At 35.4% G+C, this 23,709-nt stretch overlaps 1 protein-coding gene across 4 annotated transcripts in view; it reads left to right on the forward strand.

Moving 5' to 3' along the window:
- Nucleotides 1-23,709, forward strand: part of TOR1AIP1 (torsin 1A interacting protein 1) — a 49,006-nt gene that overhangs the window by 19,790 nt on the left and 5,507 nt on the right. For 2 of the 4 annotated variants that reach the window (XM_045452544.1, XM_045452545.1), the window contains 6 exons: nt 5,163-5,204; nt 5,998-6,084; nt 8,886-8,939; nt 11,869-11,910; nt 12,450-12,518; nt 23,355-23,399. In XM_045452544.1, the coding sequence (XP_045308500.1) occupies nt 5,163-5,204; nt 5,998-6,084; nt 8,886-8,939; nt 11,869-11,910; nt 12,450-12,518; nt 23,355-23,399 (339 nt within the window). The remainder of the gene's footprint in view (nt 1-5,162; nt 5,205-5,997; nt 6,085-8,885; nt 8,940-11,868; nt 11,911-12,449; nt 12,519-23,354; nt 23,400-23,709) is intronic. The other 2 variants (XM_045452546.1, XM_045452547.1) reach the window with 1 other exon arrangement.

The following is a 23,709-nucleotide window of genomic DNA, read 5'->3' on the forward strand; positions in this document are numbered from 1 at the left end:
CATATGTCAATTCTCAAAATACAGTTCTCAACCAAAAAGCAGAGGAAACGACTCAACAAAATGGAACATCCAAGGACTATACAACTATAAAATATTGTATATAACATACACATAATGGGAGTGCCAGAAGGAGGAGAAAAAAGGAACAGAAGAAATACTTGAGACAATGATCTAGAATTTCTCCAAATTAATGTCAGACACCAAACCACAGATTCAGGAAGCTCTGAGAACATCAAGCAGAACAAATGCACAAAAAATACACCTGGGTGTTTATCATTTTCAAACTACAGAAAATCAAAGATGAAGAAAACCTGAAAGAAGTTAGAGGGAGAAGACACCTGACCCATAAAGGAACAAAGATAAGAATTACATCCAACTTCTCTTCAGAAACCATGCAAGTGAGAAGAGAGTGTGGAATGAATGATTTTAAGTGTGAGAGGAAAAAACCACCAACCTAGAATTCTGTATCTTGCAGAATTATCATTCAAAGGGAAAGCCTTTAACCAGGCTAAGGATAAAAAAAGAAAAGAGATAAACTAAGGTAAAAGGACACAAATTAGTATAGATTTCATGAAAATTAAAAGGATAATATAGAAATACTATGAACATGTTGAAGCCCACAAATTTGATAATCTAGATGAAATGGACCCTTTCCATGAAAGACACAATCGGCTAAAACAAGAAGAAATAGATAATCTGTTATCTATTTAAATACATCTCTATCTATTTAAATACATTGACTCAATATTTAGTAAATTTCCAAAACAGAAAGCACCAGGCCTAAATGAGTTCACTGGTGAATACTATCAAATATTTAAAGAAATGAATTATACCAGTTCTCTAAGGTACCTTTCAGAGGATAAAAGTAGAGGAAATATTTCCTAACTCATTTCGTAAGGCCAGCATTCCCCTAATACTAAAACCAGACAAACACAAGAAAAGAAAACTATAGATCAATATCTCATGAACAGATGCAGTATTTCACAAAATATTAGCAAAATGAATTTTAAAAAACTACAAAAAGAATTAGGGGCACCTGGCTGGCTCACTTGGTAAAGAACATAACTCTTAATCTTGGGGTTGTGGGTTCAAGCTCCACATTGACTATACAGATTACTTTAAAACTAAAAAAAAACAAAAAACAAAAAATGCTACAACCAAACGGGATTTGTCATAGGTATGAAAGACTGGCTCAACATTTGAGAATCTATCATATTAACAGAATAAAAAAGAAAAAAACACATAGTATTAATAGATGCAGAAAATGTGTTTGACAGAATCCAACACCCATTCATGATAAAAACTCTCAGTAAACTGGGAATAGAGGGAATCTTTCTCAACTTGATAAACACTATCTACAAAAAAAAACCTTACAGGTAACATAATGGTGAGACACTGGAAGCTTTTGTACTAATATCAGTGCTAAAAAGGAATAAGCCATCAAGGTATGATATGAAGGAACCTAAATGGATATTTAGGCATAGATGCCCCTGCTCACCACTTCTTTTCAACATTGTGCTGGAGCAACGTAGCTAATGCAGTAAGACAAAGGGAAGCAAAAGGTATACAGGTTGGGAAGGAAGAAGTGTCTTAAGTGTCTTGGTTCACAGGTAACGTGATCATCTGTGTAGGAAATCCAAAAGAATGGACAAAAAATAGGAATTAATAAGCAATTATAGCAAGGTTGCAGAATGTAAAGTTAATATAAAAAAGCCAATCACTGTCCTACATACCAGCAATGAACAAGAAAAATTTGAAATTAAAAACAACACAATTTACATTAGCACCCCTCTCCCCCCAAAATGCTTACTGGTATATATCTAAGAAGATATGTACAAGATCTATGTGAGAAAAATTATAAAACTCATAAATGAAATCAAAGAATTTACTTAAAACCAACGGAGAGATATTCCACGTTCATGGATAGGAAGACTCAGGATTGTCAAGAAGTCAGTTCTTTTCAACTTAATCTGTAAATTCAGTGCATTCCCAATCAAAATCCCAACAACTTATTTTGAGAAAATGATTAAGTTCATATAGAGTCAAAAGACCCAGCATAGCCAATACAGTAGTGAAGAATAAAGTAGGAGGACTTAACCTCAAGACTGACGGTGAAGCTTCAGTAATCTAGACAGTGTGGTATTGGTAGAAGAAAAGATGAATAGAACAGAATAGAGAACCCATAAACAGATCCACATATAGTCTACTGGTCTTTAACAAAGTCAGTACAATGGAGGGCAGAATCTTTTCAACAAATGGCTAGAACAACTGGATATCTACATGCAAAAAAAAAAAAAAAAATCTAGACACAGACTTTAAACCCTTTGCAAATATTAACTAAAGATGTATCACAGGCCTAAATGTAAGTTTTTTAAAAAAAAAATGTACAAAACTCCCAGAAGAAAATCTAAAGGACTTTGGGTATGCTGATGCTTCTTTAGATGCAAACAAAGAGCACAACCCATGAAAGAATTGATAAGCTGAACTTCAGTGAAGTTCCAAACTTCTGCTCTGCAAAAGAATGAGAAGAGAATAAAAACATAAGACACTGAGAGCAAATACTTGCAAATGACACATCTAATAAAGGACAATTATCCAAAGTATACAAAGAACTCTTAGAACTCAACAATTAAAAAAAAAAAAACCCTGATTTAAAAAATGAGCTAAAGACTTAACAGACACCCCAACAACAGATATACAGATGGCAAATGAGCATATGAAAAGATGTCCTACATTGTATGTCATCATGACATTATGTCATTCTTACCATATGATCCAGCACTTACACTCTTTGATATTTACCCAAATGAGTTGAAAACTTAATGTTTACACAAAAGCCTGCACACACGTTTATAGCAGAATTATTCATAATTGGAATAATTACTGGAATTACTCTACTTGGAAGCAACCAACGTGTCTTTCAGTAGGTGAATGGATAAATTGGCACATCCAGACGGTGGAGTGCTATAAAGCACTGAGCTATCAAGCCATGAAAAGACATGGAGGAACCTATATGACTGTTCTGGAAAAGGCAAAACTATTGAGACAGTAAAAAGATCAGTGGTCATTGGGGCACCTGGGTGGCTCGGTCGGTTAAGCACTCAACTTCGCTCAGGTCATGATCTCACAGTTCGTGGGTTCGAGCCCCGTGTCAGGCTCTGTGCTGACAGCTCAGAACCTGGAGTCTGCTTTGGATTCTGTGTCTCCCTGTCTCTGCCCCTCAACTGCTCACGTTCTGTCTCTTTCTCAAAAATAAATAAACATTAAAACAGAAACAAAAAGATTAATGGTCATCAAGGGTGTGGTGGTGATGGTAGGGGAAGGGTGAATAGGTGGAACACAGAGGGTTTTTAGGGCATGAAAATACTCTGTATGATATCATAATGATGGATACATGTCATTATATGTTTGTCTAAACCCATAGAATGCACAACACCAAGAGGGAACTGTAATGTAAATAAGGGTCTTTGGGTGAACATGATGTGTAAATGTAGATCCATCAATTTTACCACTATTCAACAAATATACCACTCTGGTGGGGGATGTTGATAATGGTGAAAGCTATGCATGTGTGGGGCAGGAAACATAAAGGAAATCTATCTACCTTCCCCTCAGTTTTGCTGTGAATCTTAAGCTGCTCTTTAAAAGAAAATTAATAAAACAAAATAATTATCATTAAGTGCTGAATACATGCCATTATAAATAAGACTGATGCAGTGGTAGATGGGTGGTAGACTAGAAATCAGAAGAGCCTGTATTCAATTCCTTTTTTATCACTTGTTCATCCTGACACCCTTAGTCACGTCACTTAATAACGTAAACCTTACCTATGAGAGTCCTCTTGTGACATTAGGGAATCAGATAGCAGATATGAAGGGTTTTTTTGAAAACTAACTGGCAGCATGCAAATATCAAGGAAGTAACTATTATTAAGATAATGACTAAGATGTAACTATTGGCTTTTAAGAAAACATCTTTTGTTTGCATGCTATGTGAATAGTTATATAAATGAAAATAAACTCTACAAAAGGGATAATATGTGTGTTATGGAACGATATCTTTTTGTATGAGTGGAAATATTAATGAAAAAATTTTAAGAGAATAGCACTAAGGCAAGTTTGATTTTCCATTTTTCTGCTTGAAAAAGAAAATTGAAAAGACAGTTTCCCTTATGACCCTAGATTAAAATGGAATATAATATACCAGGTCCTAGCTTTATAGGAGTGACATAGTATTTGCTGTTTTGGTTAGTTTTTTCCTATACCAAAAATATTGGCAAATGTATTTCACATAGTGATTTACACTTGCCCCTGTCATAGTGGTAGTTTGACCAGTGTTATATTAGTATAATTAAACTGATCTGAAGAAAATATTTCCAAGTTCACTGTATAATGTGTTGGCACTTGCCTTCCACGGTATTGTTTTCCCCTTTTGAAAAGCAAAAGGGGTTAAAAGCAACAGAGGGAAAGCTGAAAAGAAAGATTTCAGCTTTGTGAGCAGTCTGATTCATGCCACTTCTCAAAAGATCACTTAGCAATATTTTAGCCCAGTTGTACAATGCCACCTTTGGGTTTATCTCCCTTAAAATTTTTTTTTTCAGTATAGCCCATATAAAAATACTGTGATACACGTTGCTCATTTATCTTTGTCCAAATTCTCTGGCTCTGAAAAAAAATAGCGTACGTGGACGTGCTGGAGCTAGGGTTTCTCTCCCTTTCTTCTTCTGGACATACTAGTGCAGTAAAGAACTGATTTGTCTTTTCCACCAGTATGATGGGTTTCTCAAGACGGCATGGGGAGTGTGGCAAATGGGAGAATGAGAATTCAGTAAACCTATAGGGACTGGAATATTTATCAATGGAGAATTTCATGCTTTCTGCAAACAGGTTACAGTTTAGAGTACAAACAGACCTGCGGCTGAAAGAAAAATAAACTCTTCCTGATTCTAGGTTGTATCGTACTTATTTCTGAAATAACCTAAAGGGAAATAACATATTTTTTAACATTTAACAGAAGAAAAATTTTAGTTGGTCTGTCTTTATGTTCACTTCCCTAAATTGTGTGTTATAGATTACATATTATATATTATATAGTTATATATTGTTTATTCCTAAGCTTTAGCTTTTGATGTCATGTATGATGTGTTTGCTTTTCTTTTCTAGAAGCCACTAGCAGCCAACAGAAGGTCAATTTTTCTGAAGGAGGTATTTTCTTTTAAAATATTCTAAATTTTTTTTCATTAACATGAACAATTTTGATAGTTACTTAAAGAAGAAAATTTTTCTTCAGGAAAAAAGTTCATGCTTATCTAAATTCATAATTGGGTCTTAGATAAAATGGGATAGAGTGAGTGATGATAGCCTTTATATGCATTTTAAACATCTTTTGTCTGAGTTAATAATTTTAAGTAAAGCCAATGAAAACAGACTTTGGCATATGCTGGCCTTTGATTATGGTATTAATATAATCATTTTTTCTAAATTCTCATAATCAGTCTATGAATAGGACAGTAAAACTTAGTCCATTTTAAAACTCACCATAATCTTAATTACCTGCATACTGAAATGCTTGTATATGAGTATGTGTGTACATCCCCCCCTTTACAACCACAGATACTCATGTAAACACACATGTACATAAACTAATTCTGGCTGAATTTACACACTATATGTAGTCCCCCCAAAAAAGGTAAAATTTCTCCACTATTAATGCTCCTTTGTTTCCTTTTTGACTTTACATTAAAGCCTCAGAATATAATCTTGTAGATATTACTCAGAATATTTGCTTGAGATATAATTATATGCCTCAGATAACATTAATGAGCTCAATTTTAGCTCATATAAAACTTTGTGATCCAGAATAGTAAGTGTAATAAATAGTGATTCTATGTCTGATAATTAAAGAGGCTTCATTTTAATGTTGAATTACTTGTTTTAATCTAGATCTTTAGAGCATTAGAAGAAAGACTATACTACTGTATTATTTCTTTCTTTTTAGAAGAAACTGAACAAGACGATCAAGACAGCTCTGACAGTGATATTACTATTCTTAAGGTCAGATCCGGGGATTCTCTTGATTCTGGAGGTAACATATCTTCATATTCATATGACTTTATCTTAGGAGCTGTGTTTTTAGTAAAAATCTAAAGGTATTTTGTGAATTTACTTTTTTAAAAAATACTTCCGTAAAATATTTTATTAAAACTACTTTTTTAGAAAGTATACTTTTTAATATTTATTAAAATTACTGACTCCATGTGTGCATCTGATTAGTAACATGTAATGTCCATATAATATCTAAACAAGTCACTTAAAAAAATTTTTTTTGTAATCTTTATTTTTGAGAGAGAGAGACAGAGCACAAGCCGGGGAGGGGCAGAGAGAGAGATACACACAGATTCCAAAGCAGGCTCCGGGTTCTGAGCTGTCAGCACTGAGCCCGACCTGGGGCTCAAACTCACGAAAGCGAGTTCATGACCTGATTCGAAGTTGGACGCTTAATTGACTGATCCACCCAGGCACCCCACAAATAAGTCACTTTTTAGCCTGCTTTGATATTTATGGGATGTAAGATATTTTTGTGCTCAAAAGAAGTTATTTGTAGTTTGTTTAAAATGTTATAGAGAAGCGGATCTCATTGGTAGTGGTATTCCTTATATCATCAGGGATGTTAGCTCTTAGGAAGTTTTAATATCCCTAGGTAATCACTTTTATTTCTGGATTGTTCAAATTCACACCAAGTTAGTAGCAACAGTTTATGGCTGTTCATGTGAATTTGTGTTTAAGTTTATTCAAGGAAAGAATTGACTGTGGGGGGAAAATACCAATTGAGGCTTAAGAGGGTGCTGAACCAATTTGAAACTCTGTAAATAATGAATAATATTATATTTTAGTCCCATGAAAGAGTAATTCTCTATTTTCCCCTCACCATCTTTTGAGAATTTCCATAATTCTGTGTTTTACTTTATCATTCCATTTAAAAAATAGGCTCATAGACTGGTTTATGGGCATTTGGTATTCTATATATTTCCCACCCTTCCTCATTGTTCCCCATTCTTTCTTGATACAGAAATCCCAAAGGAGATAATGCACCATTCTAGCATAGTGGTTAAGAACATGGGCTCTGGAGCCAGAATCCCTGGGTTTCACTTCTCCACTACTAGGTTTGTGCCCTCAGGCAATTGCTTAATGTCTGTGTTCCTCAGTATCCTCATCTGGGTTGGTAAGAGGTTAATTCATATGTGCAAGCACCTAGAAGGTACCTGTCACAGAGTAAACACTAAACTAAGTGTTATTAGTTTTGGTATATGTATACATAAAGCTCTAAAAATTAAAAACTAATTAAGCCATTCCTATAGCCAATAGTTTGATGCTATTGCTAGCAGCATATAGCTCTTCGAAACTTCATACACTGAAGGGTCTGTGATCCCTTTAAGAATTCTAATAAATTCTTAATGAAGCACACATACCCACGTGCAGAAGAAAACTCTAGCTAAAGAAGAAAAGAGGGAGCATATTAAGAAGAATACTGATCTTCTTAGATTATTTTCTGAGCCAGTTATCCCTTGAAGAGGTTCAAGAAGAAACAAACAAGCATAGAGAAAAAAAGAAAGGCTAGCCAAGAAACAGACTCAACTGTAGAGAACGAATTGATGGTGACCAAAGGGGAGGAGGGAATGGGGGGGGGTGAGTGAAATAGGTGATGGGAATTAAGGAGTGCACTTGTGATAAGTACCAGATGTTGTGTAGAAGTGTTGAATCACTAAATTGTACATCTGACACTAATATTGCACTGTATGTTAACTAACTGGAATTTAAATAAAAACTTAAAAAAAAAGATCTGTTGGAATGCAAGAAGAGAATATTACAATTTCATGTATATTTATATTTTATTTCATCCAATTAAAATGTCTTTTTTTTATAATAGATACAACACATTAGTTAATACATTATTTCAATAACACACGTATTTAATGTTAGAAATATGTTTTGGAGGGGCGCGTGGGTGGCTCAGTCAGTTAAGTGTCAGACTTCGGCTCAGGTCATGATCTCATGGTTCATGAGTTTGAGCCCCACATTGGGCTCTGTGCTGACAGTACAGAGCCCACTTCGGATCCTCTGTCTCCCTCTCTCTCTGCCCTTCCCCACTCATGCTCACTCGCTCTCGCTCTCTCTCTCTCTCTCTCTCTTTCTCTCAAAAATAAATATTTTTTTAATTAAAAAGAAATATGTTTTAGAAATCAATGCTCAAATTTTTTTTAATAATAGGAGTACACTAACAAAAATATTTAGCTGCCACACCTGGATGTGTCAAATGCTTTTACTTCCGAGTTAACAATCTGATCACTTTTGAACAGAGTTAGTTATAAATTCCACTTTTATATGAAAATAAGTTTTTAAAGAATAGGCTAAAATATGTAACATGTTAACCATTTACAAGAAAAATTTGAGGCAAAATGGGTATTAATGATTTCAAGAAGATCCATTATAAACTTTCAAAGTGTTCCCCAACTCAAAGGTTTCATTATCTTCCTTACCTCATGCCATGTTCTACATCTTCTATTTTTTTTCTTTAGAAAGTCGTTAGGGAAAAGATAATTACTTAGTTAAGTTTTTAGATACAACATGGCTCTTTAGAAACTTAAAAAAAATAAAATGTGTTCCTGGGACACCTGGGTGGTTGGGCTCTGCGTTGCACTCCACACTGAGCATGAAGCCTACTTAAAATAAAAAAATTAAATATTCAACACTGCCCCAAGTGTTGAATTCCCTGGGGTTTTACTGAATATTTTTGTTCTTTTGATTACTTACTGTTCTCTTGGTAAAATATGCGTTTAAAAAGTACAATATGTTTTATAGTGCACTTTATTTCTTTTGTTCTTTCAGATCAAACTACGAAATCAAGTCAATATCCAGAATCACTTTGGCGGTCATCGCAAAGTAAGTAAAACCATGTTTTAAACTCTTGAAATTCTACCTGTGTGTGTGTGGTCAAATGCTGTTTTTATTTTTGAAGATCCTCTTTTAATGTAAAATGTTGAAAAAGAGGTATAGTGAATGCTAAAAAACTCATCCTGCATCTTGAATTTGCTTCATCTCTGTACTCAACCTTGAATTCGAATTTAAAAACAAAAATCTGCTTTCTGTGACTTGTTGAATGTCCTTGTTTGCCATATAAATTTGTTGACTATTCTTAGTTTAATTAACTAACGTAGTTTGAGCCTACTTACATGGACATATTCTAATAAGGATGTAAAATTTTATACGCAGTATGATTTGAGCTCTATTGCAAAAGTTTGGAAGGATGAATAAACAAGTGATAAAGCAAAGTATAATAAGAAGTTAATGGAAAGCTAGGTGGTGTGTATATCAAAATCTTATAGCCTTGCTTGCAATTTTGAAAATTTTCACAATACGTTGAAAAAATAAAACAAAGGATTGGAAAGTAATATACTAAAGTGCTGATAACAATCATTTGTTTAGAATGGTAGAATAATTGGTGATATTTTTCTTTTCCTTTTTTTTCTGTACTTTGCAGATTATCTAAAGTAGATATGTATTTTCTTAGGTTAAGCAGAAATGATGCTGTTTCTTTCCCATGTTTATTTATTTTTTTAATTTTTTTTTTAACATTTATTTATTATTGAGAGACAGAGAGACACAGAGCATGAGCAGGGGAGGGGCAGAGAGAGGGGGAGACACAGAATCCGAAGCAGGCTCCAGGCTCCAAGCCATCAGCACAGAGCCTGACGCAGGGCTCGAACCCACGAACCGTGAGATCATAACCTGAGCCAAAGTCGGTCACCCAACCAACTGAGCCACCCAGGTGCCCCTCTTTCCCATGTTTAATTAAGTCCCAGAATTTGAGTTAATTATTAATCAATCTAAAATATCCTTGTATGTAAAATCTTCAAGGACTTTTTTTTTTCCTTCCACATCACCTTTCTTGAAACATGAAACTGTTTTTAAAGAAAAAGTCTTTGTAAATCTGTTTTATTAATTATTGTATGTATATAATTCCACATATTTCACATTATATATATTTAGTTTTTAGCAGGTTCTGGGAAAAAACTGAGATAAAATAAAAGCCACTGAGACACAAAAATAAGTCCTTTGTGGGGTACCTGGGTGGCTCAGTCGATTGAGCATCCCACTTTGTCGAGGCCTGCTTTGGGCTCTGTGCTGGCAGCCTGGAGCCTGCTGTTTTGGATTCTGTCTCCCTCTCTCTCTGCCCCTCCCCTGCTCACTCTCTGTCTCTCAGCAAAGAGAATAAAACATAAAAACAAAAAATTAAAAAAATCATTTGTGGAAAATTACTTGCTGAATCATCTTATATGTTTGCCCTTTGTTATTCTAAATCTTTGATATTTGGAAGCTCTTAAATGTATCTCTCTATATAAATTATGCTACATGCATACAATTATGAAAAGTGAATATTTTGTATACTAATGAATAGGTGATCGAGGTATATATCCTTGAATTTAAGATGCCATTATTTTTTGTATAACTGAAAAAGAAAAATCATCCAGTTAAACTATGATATACCCTCGATTATAAGATACAGCCCTACATCAGAGGTGTTTTTTTAAAACTACTCCTTGGGGCTCCTGGGTGGTTCAGTCAGTTAAGCGTCTGACTCTTGATTTCAGCTCAGGTCTTTATCTCAGGGTTGTGGGTTCAAGCCCCAGGTTTGCTTCCACACTGGGCATGAAGCCTACTTTTTCAAATCAATGAAAGACATGTTAAAAAACAGGTCTACTGTTTTTCTTTTGTTGGGATAGACTGAAAACAAATCTGGAAGAATATTCATATGTCTTATTCGACATGGTATTCCTGTGTGTAGTAGTCACTTAGTAGATATTTATGAATTTTTAAGTTACACATTTCTAGAATGTTCTATTTCTTGGGGCACCTGGGTGGCTCAGTCGGTTAAGTGTCCAACTTCAGCTCAGGTTATGATCTCGCGGTCTGTGAGTTCGAGCCCACATCAGGCTTTATGGTGAGAGCTCAGAGCCTGGAGCCTTCTTTGGATTTTGTGTCTCCCTCTCTCCCTCTGCCCCTGCCTACTTCATGCTCTGTCTCTCTCTCTCTCTCAAAAATAAATGAACATTAAAAAAATTCAGAATGTTATATTTCTTTTACAGTTAGCATGTATATATTACATTTGTATTTAGAAAAAATAAATTTGAAAAATTTACAATAATACTTGTATCATTGGGTAGAAATAACTCATTTCTTCAGAACAGATTTAGAAATTTCCCTTGTTATAATTGTTTGAAATATCATTTCTAATCATCCCATTTGTCCTTAAATACCATCCCAAAACAAAAAAGTAACTACTTTTTTTACTTCATAACTTTCACTTCATAACTACTTTGCAATGTCCACAAAATTGCTTATATAGTATATGCCATATACACCAGTATATAGCATAACATATATGGACTGCGTGGGTTTGTATCTGAGCTTTACTACTTCCATATTATATACGTATATATATATACTATTTCTATATATTATGTATATACATATGTATGTATATATATTCCATATATTTGTAAAATGGGAATAATGGTGCTGACCACATAAAGTGTGAGAATTAAGTAAAATTATACTTGATGCTGCCATTATTTTGATGGTATTGATTTTAAAGTTGACTTATTATCCAATTCCTGAACACTTTGATGCTTAGAAAAGGGAAAACAATGAATATAGTATATATGTTTGGGACTGATGAAAGAAAGGTTTGATTTTTGTGGTGATTTTTTGGTTTATAGTATCCATAGTATACAAGTATAATGTCTATGCAGTATTTTCATTGTTCTTATTTCCAAGTATTCCATGACCTTATCTCTGTTTTCTGTTATAGGTCGAGACTTCATAACTCTTGATAAGCAACCTTCAGTGCTAAGTAAGTGGTTGGTTGTCTGTTCTTTTATCAGTCAAGCAATTCTGACCTTGTCTTATTCTGCCAACAAAACGTTTGAATAGGATTTTAAGTCATTTTAGCCTCTTTGCCTTTTAATCCACCACACATTGGTATCAAATGTGTATAATTACTCTGTGATGTGGAAATGTGTTCAGGATTATTTTACCTAAAGTAACTTATTTGCAAGAGTGAATGGTTAACTTTTTTCTTCTTAAATACATTGAAACCAAGTTCATGTATTATTGAACTCAGTCATTCTCATAGACCAGAACAAAGGATTGGTACCTAGTTTTGTCTGTTAGGTGATTATATATTTATTTGCTGTCTATTTTGCTATAGGAAGTGGTTCATCCTTCACTGGTGTGATCCTTTGACATTATCTTTTACTTCTGAACCTATTGCTTTTATTGTTTTCTTCCCCAACTTTGTTTTACCTTTCTGATAAATTTACCTTGTAACAGGAGTATGGTATACGTTTTCAAAATATTGAAATGATATCTTGGTATATGCATTTGCTTTAGGCTCGGGATATCAAAAAAAACCTCAGGAACGGTTTGAACAATCCACAAGAATAAGGACTAAGATGCAAAGTAAGTTGCTAAATCTTTACCTGTTACTGAAGTAATTTCACATATATTTGCTGCTTTTCTTTATTACTCAGTATACAAAAATATTTAGTTCTTCAGATAGGCATTTAGATTGTGATTTCATTACTGAAGCAGAGCTATGACTACAAGATATTTCCATCTGCTTGGAATGTCAGGAGATGGTCTGTTGTTAAGTGTAAATAGTGGTGGGAGAAAACCAGTGGATGAAGTTTTCAGTTCTATCTAGCTGCAGTCCAATCTGTACATGATAATGAAATTCTACTCTTTTGACAATACCTGTTTTTTTTTTTTTTTTTTTTTTTTTTTTTTTTTAATTTTTTTTTTTCAACGTTTATTTATTTTTGGGACAGAGAGAGACAGAGCATGAACGGGGGAGGGGCAGAGAGAGAGGGAGACACAGAATGGGAAACAGGCTCCAGGCTCTGAGCCATCAGCCCAGAGCCGGATGCGGGGCTCGAACTCACGCACCGCGAGATCGTGACCTGGCTGAAGTCGGACGCTTAACCGACTGCGCCACCCAGGCGCCCCAACAATACCTGTTTTTTATTTGTAGCAGACATTATTTACTTTTATGTAAATAATCAGAGAAATTCTGCATACCCATTATATTAAGTAATAAAGGATGAAATCTACAAATAGTATTTTCTTGTTTAGGTTTAGGATGGATTAAGTGTCACAGAATCTGAAAAATACCATATATAGATGTGATGAAATAATCATGCTTTGAATTCAGTGTCTATCATAATTTCTGTAGCAGTTTCCACATTAAACCTTGACCGTGTAAAAAAAATTAAGTTACCCTTCACCTTTATCCCTTCTTTATACTCTAACCACAATAATCTCAAGGTTATTTGGTATTCCTTTACTTTTATTTAAAAAAAATTTTTAATGTTTTATTTATTTTTGACAGAGAGAGAGAGATAGATCATGAGCGGGGGAGGGGCAGAAAGAGAGGGAGACACGGAATCGGAAGCAGGCTCCAGGCTCTGAGCTGTCAGCACAGAGCCTGACACGGGGCTCGAATTCACAAACCGGGAGATCATGACCCGAGCCAAAGTCGGACGCTCAACCAACTGAGCCAGCCAGGCGCCCCATCCTTTTCTTTTATTTAGATAATATAAGGGGCTCCTGGGTGGCTCAGTCAGTTAAACATCTGACTTTAGCTTAGGTCATGATCTCACGATCCATGAGTTCAAGTCCCACATTGGGCTCTGTGCTGACAGCTCGGAGCCTGGAGCCTGCTTTGGATTCTCTGTTTCCCTCTCTCTCTGCCCCTCCCCTGCTCACTCTCAGACTTTCTCTCTCTCAAAAATAAATAAACATTAAAAAAAAAAAAAGCTCCATCTCTTGCTCAAAAAATGACTAACTATAATTGACAAAGTTAGCTTGTGTAAACAAACCTCTGTGGCTTTGTTTTACCATCAGTAAAGTAGTGGTGGTCATAATTCATTGTTCCCAACAGTTGAGTTTTACCCCACATGTGAGTTCTTCAGTCTAAAACTGAAAAAACTTTCTGTCCTTGCCTTATTGTAGGCTGTCATTCCTTATTGTTGTATGTACCTGGTGTTAGAAAACTATTTCTTCTTACAATTTGCTCTTCCTGACCTGTTATAGTTAGGAAAGCAAATATTATTTAGCTTACTAGGATTTTGCTTGTAACCAGTATCAAAATTAAAACTTACTTTGAAGATCTAAGAAACAAACTCTTGGAAGTAAAAATGGATGAGTTTAAGTATATTTTCTATGAAAAACTCAGTTCTTATTTTATTTCTTAGTTCTTAACTATTCATTCCGGGTAATTGATAACAGATATATTTCTTCCAGGTAACTGTAGTACACTTTGTTACCAAAAATATATAATTTTTATTTCCTCTGATAAGACATTGTGCAAATGCAATGGAGAAGGGAAAATAATTATACTGAAAATCTGATTAGAATGCAGAAATAGATTTTTTTAGTTGCTAAATTAATAGGTAAGGCGTAGTCTGTTTGCGTCCCTGCTTTGTCTTAGTGTATTTATTATGGCTTAAATATCTGCATACTGATTGATAGCCATCTATTACATATACAGAGCTTTGAGAATTATATAGAAATTATATGCCAGAAGTTTGCACACTGAGGTGCAGATAACAGAATTTTTTAGACCTTTAGCTACATAAGAACTTTAAGGACAGTGAACATGAAAATATTTTTAGTGAAAGTAGAGGCCTGCAGTGATTTTCATATGGACTGACAGATTCCTCTTTAATCCAAGATCATTTAAAATGGTTTTTGCTTAGCATTCTAATAATTTCATTATTTCATTAAGTTTATATTTCCATCTTCTTTAGTGAGAAAAAAATTAATTTTTAGATTTAGGTGTTCACAAACCTGGGACTTTCACATCCTTATTGTCAACCCATGATAGCACAGTTCCTTAGGTAGACAGGTCCCAGTTTGGGTTTCTGCCTGTTTTCTAATCTTTTGGAGAAGATAGAATCACTGTCTTTATTTTTCCTATTTCCCAGGTAATAAAACAGTGAGAATGGGGAAGAGTATCTAGGGAGAGGTCAGGCCTCTATGAGTCTGTGCCTCATTGATATACATGTTTTGGAACCTGTCTCTGAAAGTAGCACAGAGGAATGCCTGGGTAGCTCAGTTAGTTAAGCAACCAACTTCAGCTCAGATCATGATCTCACAGTTTGTGAGTCTGAGCCCCACATTGGGCTCTGTGCTGACAGCTCAGAGCCTGGAGCCTGCTTCGGATTCTGTGTCTCCCCCTCTCTCTGCCCCTCCCTGCGCATGCTCTGTCTCTCTCTCAAAAATAAACATTAAAAAATAAAAATAAAATAAATAAATAAAATAAAAGTAATGCAGAGATACAAAGGAGAGTTTGGAGTTAGAGCTGCAGTCCCAGCTCTTCTACTTACTAATTGAGTGACCTTGGTAAAGCCACTTAACCTTTGTTAAGGTTTTCTTACCTTTTCTTACCTTTAATGTGGGGACAATAGTGCCTGTGACTGGTTATTCTAATTATCTTGTTATATATGTGAACACAACTTTTTAAGTCTGAATACCAAATGAATAATTACTAATTAGTAAATAATTACTAAATGATTACTTATTTATTGTTAACAATATATTGTGTAATCATCAGTAATAACAACTATTCATGTCCTCTGCACTTGACTTTTATAGAGTGATTGTTACCATACTCTTCTGACTGGAAAACCTTAAGCTTTATCTTTTGAAAAGGTGTGTGTGTGTGTGTGTGTGTGTGTGTGTGTGTGTGTGTGTGGTGTGTTTTTTGTTTTTTGGTTTGTTTTAGGAATTTCTGTCACTATTTCTGATGATATTTTTAATAAGAAGAGGGATAGAGATTACCTCTTAGAGAATGCTGTCTGCCTGAACAGTGTATACCCTGCTTATAAGTTTGTGTTCTATGAATTTTAAATTTTTTTTTTTTTAACGTTTATTTATTTTTGGGACAGAGAGAGACAGAGCATGAACGGGGGAGGGACAGAGAGAGAGTGGGAGACACAGAATCGGAAACAGGCTCCAGGCTCGGAGCTATCAGCCCAGAGCCTGACGCGGGGCTCAAACTCACGGACCGCGAGATCGTGACCTGGGTGAAGTCGGACGCTTAACCGACTGCGCCACCCAGGCGCCCCTATGAATTTTATATATATTACATATGTTAGATAGTAACTGTTATTTAGCTATTCTTTATCATTAAAATCATCATAGAAGAGCACTTAACAGAATTTTCTTACATTATCTCATTTGATCTTTGCAACCATGGATTAAGATATACAAGATAAACATTTTCTTGATGGATTTTTTTTCTAAGACTATTGTATTATGTTTCACATGCTCTTTCACTATTGGTTCCTCTACTTGGTGTCCTCATATAGTAACTTTTTAAAACATTTTATTGAGGTATAATTGGCATACATTTAATGTATTACAGGCTTGATATGCTTGGGGATGAGTATACATTCGCAAAACTGTAACCACAGTCTATACTGTTAGCGTATCTTTCACCTCCAAAAGTTTCCTCCCACCCTCTTTATTTATTACTATGTGTGTCTATGATAAGAGCACTTAACATAAGATCTACCCTCTTAGCAAATTTTTAAACATATGGTACAGTATTGTTAACTATAGGTACTATGCTTTGCAGTAGATTGCTAGCACTTAGGCATCTTGTATACCTGAAACTGTGTACCTTTAACTAAAATGTCCTCATTTTCCCTTTCCCCTCCCTCCTACAACCACCATTCCGCCTCTCTGCTTCTGTGAACTTGACTATTTTAGATTCCTCACAAAATGAATTTTCAGAACTTACAGCTGTATTGTCTTATCTGATGCAAAACACTGTAGATTTTATACATATTATTAACACTAGGCATTAAAAATGAAAATACAGTGTAAAAAAGCAATTTGTATTTATTTGCAAGTGTAACGAGTAACGAGTTGATAATGAAGAAGCAGCAGTATGATTGTTTTATGGTGGCCTCGTGTAATCGATACGATTGCCTCATAGTAGCCTAATCGATACACTAATAAATGAATCATTATAAAATTTTTATGGCAGACACTATTACAGTCAGATTCATAATACAGTATTTGGAAACATAATGTTACTTTAAAGAACAAAACAAAACATTCACCTGTGATGATAGGCTGACAGGCAGTTTCTCCAATAACTTAGAGCGAGCGGTATATGGTATAATAATTCCTTGAAAGCAAAGTTAATAAACAGTGAGAAAACTAACCTTATTAATTTTGTATTGATTATCACTCCTCTTATGCCTGGGTGAGGATAGGCTATCCTCTTCCGTACAAGCCTTGCACACAGTGTTCTACACAGTGAACACTTAGGAGAAGATGATGACACAAAAACACTTCGTACAATTCTTGCCATACAGTTTATTAGATTTTCACACCAAGACACTCATACACACGCAACATTGTGCTGCGTGATGGTTATTTACTAGTCATTAAGTGGAAGTGCATCATCATAAAGGTCTTCAACCTTGTCATTTTGTGTTGAGTAGGCTGAGGAGGAGGAGGAAGGGTTGGTCTTGCTGTCTTAAGTGTGGCAGAGGCCAAAAAGGTGGAGAACATGGAACAGGAGGCAGACATGCTCCAAAATACTTAAATTCTGTCTCACTTTTTTTTTTTTTTTTTTTGCCTTCTCATTTCTCTAAAAGTGTGTCTATATGGTTCCAGTTTTTCTTCCACCATTTCCTTTAGTTTCAGTACCTCTATCATAAAAGGGCCCTTGTCGTTAAGTCAAAAGCAGTCTTGAATAACTGGCCACATTATCTAATGTCAGTTTGTTTTCTGCCGCCGCTGTTTCTACATCTTCTTCCTCATCGGCTGGCATCAGATGATGCCACATCTCCGTCAAGGAGAAGCACACCTTCTCCGTCAAGTCGTCTTCTGTTAATTCCTCTGGCGTGTTTGTTAGCTTTTGAACTTCTCCAAGACCCATATCTTTTTTTAAATTCCAGTATAATGAACACGCAGTCTAGTTATATTAGTTTCAGGTGTATAGTATAGAATGACTCCGCAGTTATTCAGAGCTCATCACAGCAGGTGCACTCCTTAATCCCCTTCACCTATGTCACTCGCCACCCCCCCCCCACCTCCCCTCTGGTCACCATGAGTTCTCAACAGTTAAGGGTCTCTTTTGGGGCGGGGGGGCACCTGAGTGGCTCAGTTGGTTAAGCTGTGGACTCTTGATTTCAGCTCAGGTCGTGATCTCACAGTTCATGAGATCGAGCCCCACATAGGGCTCCGTCCGCACTGACGGTGCACTCAGCCTACTTCTGATTCTCTTTCTCCCTTTCTCACTGCCCCTCCCCTGCTTACACTTACTCTCTCTCAAAATAAATAAACAAACTTAAAAAAATTCTTTAAAAAAATTACAGACAGAACAAAAACAAACAAAAAAAATCTTTTTGTTTGGCTCTTTTTTTCTTTGCTTTCTTTGTTAAATTCTGCATATGAGTGAAGTCATGTGGTACTTGTCTTTCTCTGACTTATTCATTTGACTTAGCATTACATTCTCTAGATCTATCCATGTTGTTGAAAATGGCACGATTTTATTCTTTTACACACACACATATATACCACTTTTTTTTTTTATACCACATCTTCTTTATCCATTCATCTATTGATGTATACTTAAGCTGCTTCCACAATTTGGCTATTGTAAATAGTGCTGCAATAAATATAGGGTGCATATACCTTTTCAAATTAGTGTTTTCATATTCTTTGGGTAAATAACCAGTAGTGGAATTACTGGATCATATGGTAGTTCTATTTTAATTTTTGGAGGAACCTCCCTACTGTTTTCCACAGTGACTGTACCAGTTTGCTTTCCCACCACAGTACAACAAGGGTTCTTTTTTCTTCACGTCCATGACAACATTTGTTTCTTGTTTTTTTTCTTTAAGTTTATTTATTTTGAGAGAGAAGGTACTTGCATGTGGGGGAGGGGCACAGAGTGGGGTGGGGGTGGGGCCAGGGGAGAGAGAATCCCAAGCAGGCTCCCCTCTGGTGGCACAAAGCCTGCACAGGGCTCTGTCCCACGAACCACAAGATCATGACCTGAGTTGAAGCCAAGAGTTAGACGCTTAACCAACTGAACCACCTGGGCACCCCTCTTGTGTTTTTGATTTTAGCCATTCTGACAGTGTAAAGTGATATCTCCTGGTGGTTTTGATTTGCATTTTCCTAATGATGAGTGATGTTGAGCATGTTTTCCTGTGCCTGTTGGCCATCTGTATGTCATCTTTGTAGAAATGTCTTCCTTGTTCATGTCTTCTGCCCATTTTTAATTGAATTATTTTTGTGTGTGTTGAGTTGTATACGTTCTTTCTATATTTTGGATACTAACTCTTTATCAGATATGTCATTTGCAAATATTTTCTCCTGATCAGTAAGTTGTCCTTTAGTTTTATTAATGGTTTCCTTTGCTGTGCAGAAGCTTTTTATTTTGGTGTAGTTCCAACAGTTTATTTTTGCTGTTGTTTCCCTTGCCTCAGGAAATATATCTAGAAACAATGCTGCCTGGACAATGTCAGAGACATGTGCTCTTTTCTAGGATTTTTATGGTGTCAGGTCTCACATTTAGGTCCTTAATTCATTTTGAGTTTATTTTTGTGTATGGTGTAAGAAGGTGATGTGGTTTCAGTCTTTTGCTGTCCAGTTTTCCCAACACTATTTATTGAAGAGATGGTCTTTTTTCCTATTTTATATTCTCACCTCCTTTGTCGAAGATTAATTGGCCATATAATCATGAATTTATTTCTGGGCTCTTTATTCTGTTCCATTGATCTATGTGTCTGCTTTTGTGTGAGTACCATACTATTTTGCTTATTCTAGCTTTTTGGTATATCGTGAAATCTAAAATCCATATCTTGATACCCTTCACCCCCCACCTTTCTGCCACATTCATGATCTCTCTCATGATTTCCTTGATCAGCTGTGTTGTAAATCCTATAAGATAACACACATCTGGACACAGTTTTCTCCAGCAGGAATTTATTGTTCTGGGTTTGATGGTTTCTTCTATAACAATTATGGCATTATTAAAGTATATACATATGTTAATTTTATGCAATTATGATTTAATACTGTATATTTAGGGGCACCTGGGTGGCTCAGTGAGTTAAGTGTCCAACTTCAGCTCAGGTCATGATCTTGCGGTCTGTGAGTTCGAGCCCCACTTCAGGTTCTATGCTGACAGCTCAGAGCCTCGAGCCTGCTTCTGATTCTTTGTCTCCCTCTGTCTCTGACCCTCAGCTGCTCATGTTCTGTCTCCCAAAAATAAACATTAAAAAAAATTTAATACTGCATATTTATGTTTGTTTGTATTTCCCTCAGCTTCAAATGGCACCATGTACAGTCTGGGTGCATAAATTTTGATAAATTTTAACTCTACTGTGATTTGTGTGTATTTTATGGTAGTCAATGATAAAGTAGTATCTACATATATTTTATGTATTCATGAAATACTTAACTTTTTCTTAATTTTTAAAAATATTTCTAGGCTATGCATTTCGACTGTTTTTTCAAATTGTTATAAATCTTCAAAAAATTGTTCAGTGTGTTAAAAGTCCACATATAAGTGGACCTGCACAGTTTAAACCTATGTTGTTCAAGGGTTAACTGGATATACCACATTTTCTTTATTCACTCATCCATCAGTGGACTTTTAGGTTACTTCCATGTCTTGGCTATCATGAATGTTACTGCAGTGAACATAGGCGTACAGATATCCCTTCAAGATCCTAATTTCAGTTCCTTTGGGTATATATCCAATAGAGCGATTGCTGGATCGTATTGGTAGTTTCATCCTTCAGTTTCTGAGGAGCCTTCATGCTCTTTTTCCATACTGGCTGCAGCAATTTATATTCCCACCTACAGTGCACAAGGGTTCTCATTTCTCTGCATCCTCTGTCCATATACCTCACTCTTGACTTTTGTATAATACTCATCCTAACAGGTACAAGGTAAAACTTACTGTGATTTTGATCACATAACTCATCACATGTTTCAAGTGTGCTGTAATCACATGGTCTGTTTTTGCTTCTGTTGCCTGTGTTGTTGGTGTCATATACAGGAAATCATTGCCAAAGTCAGTGTCAGGATGCTTTTTCCCTGCATTTTTTCTGGGAGTTTTATGGTTTGGGTTCTTATGTTTAAGTATTTAATCCATTTTGCATTGATTTTGTGTGTGTGTGTATGGTATAAGAGTCCCAGTTTCATTCTTTTGCTTGTGGATATCCAGTTTTCCCAACACCGTTTATTCAAGAGACTGTCCTTTCCCCATTGTGTATTCTTGGTATCCTTGTGAAAGATCAGTTGACCATATCTGCATGGATTTATTTCTGTATTCTCTATTCTCTTCTGGTGGTCTGTATGTCTGTTTTTATGCCAGTACCATACTGTTTTGATTACTCTAGCTTTGTAATGTACTTTGAAGTCAGGAAGTGTGATGCACCCAGCTTTGTTCTTCTTACTCAGAATTTCTCTAGTTGGGTCTCTTGTGTTTCCTTGTGAATTTTAGGATTGTTTTGTATTTCTGTAAAAAATGCCATTGGAATTTTTATAAGGATTATACTGAATCTATAGATTGCTTTAATGTGTATTGAGTGGGATACTGTGTGTTGGCGGAGGGGAGGGCAGAGAGAGAGGGAGACACAGAATCCAAAGCAGGCTCCAGGCTTCAAACTGTCAGGACAGAGTCGAACGTGGGGCTTGAACTCACGAACTATGAGATCATGACCTGAGCTGAAGTTGGTCGCTTAACCGACTGAGCCACCCAGGCTCCCCTAGACATTATTAGAATATTAATTCTCCAATCCATGAACATGGGGTACCTTTCCATCTATTTGTGTCAGCCTTAATTTCTTTTATTAGTATTTCGTAGTTTCCAGTGTACAAATCTTTTACCTTCTTTGCTAATAAGTTAATTCCTTATATTTAGTTCTTTTTGATATTATTATAAAGGGGATTATTAATTTAAAAAAAATTTTAAGTTTGGGGCACCTGCATGGCTCAGTTGGTTGGCCGGCCGACTTCAGCTCAGGTCTTGATTTCACGGTCCATGAGTCCGTGAGTTTGAGCCCCGTGTCAGGCTCTGTACTGACAGCTCAGAGCCTGGAGCCTGCTTTGAGTTCTGTGTCTCCCTTTCTCTCTGCACCTCCCCACTTACACTCTGTCTCCCTCTCTCTTTCAAAAATAAATAAACTTAAAAAAAATTTTTTTTAAATTTAAGATGTTCTCTGAGTTATGTAAATATTACATGTTATATAATAACTGTATAATGTTATATATTATAATCAGTATAATATATATTGTAGCTATATGTTATATGTGTTACAGAAAATGTCTCATTTGATTCTTTTATATAATAATATGTATTATAATTTAATGATTTCAGGAATAAAATGTAGTGATTCAGTATTATAGTTTTATATTATTATAGTTATGTATTACTATATTATAATATTATATACTATCTCATTTGATCTTTGTAACCATAGAGTAAGGTATTCAAGATAAATATCACTTGATGGAATTTACTTGTTTTAGTAATTCAGTTGTTAACTTTGGTGACCTAAGTTACAAGTTTCTAAATGATGTTATTTCCTAGGCTACACTAGTAATTGTGAAACAATATGCCTTAAGGTTGATGTCATTTTGTTTCATTTGAGATTTTTTGTCATATAAGCAAAAATAAGGCTATTTCTATACCTTAGCGGTGCTAATTTTATACCTCTAGGTTAGTCCTGTGTTTCTCAAATGAAAGCTCTTGGTAAATACCAGGAAGGTCATTTATATATATGTAAGTTATAAAATCCCAGGCAAGTGATAGATGGCAGTGTTAGCAAATGTAGGTCATATGAATTAGTAACTCTCTCTCTTCTGAGAGTTGCCCTTCCATTTCTTCTCTCTCTTATGTTAAAATCTGTGGTCATGCCAAGAAGCACTGAGGGAAAAAGGAAAAATTTAGGATAATTTTGTTTGCTAAAATAATGATAGAAGTAGAGATTTGATGGAATCATGAGAAAATTATTTTTGAAATCTGACCACAAACCTAAATAAAACAGAATTGTCTATTAATAGAAATGGTGAAAAGTTTGTACTATAATTTAAAAAATATTACTGATATTTGAAATGATCAGAAGCACCAGAGTAAATATTTGAATCATTTTGAGGTAGAAGGTAGGATTAAGATTGAGTTTTACCTTAAAACCCCTTATCCAGTAGCTCAATAATCCATAATCCATATTTTGTCCTTTTTTCCCCTTCTTACAGCATCATCACCAGACAGGAGTTCAATATATGGCAGTTTTTCAGATGGTATAATACGTTTTATTTTCTTTTAGTTGTACTTATTTTCTTTGTTCTATTAACTTTGTGCTATAAGTTTCGCCACTTCCATTAAATAATTTGGATCAAATACTTTTTTTTTTTTTTTTTTAATTTTTTTTTTCAACGTTTATTTATTTTTGGGACAGAGAGAGACAGAGCCTGAACGGGGGAGGTGCAGAGAGAGAGGGAGACACAGAATCAGAAACAGGCTCCAGGCTCTGAGCCATCAGCCCAGAGCCTGACGCGGGGCTCGAACTCACGGACCCCGAGATCGTGACCTGGCTGAAGTTGGACGCTT

The sequence above is a fragment of the Leopardus geoffroyi genome, chromosome C3 (assembly GCF_018350155.1).
Source record: "Leopardus geoffroyi isolate Oge1 chromosome C3, O.geoffroyi_Oge1_pat1.0, whole genome shotgun sequence".
In the NCBI taxonomy this organism is placed as follows: Eukaryota; Metazoa; Chordata; class Mammalia; order Carnivora; family Felidae; genus Leopardus; species Leopardus geoffroyi.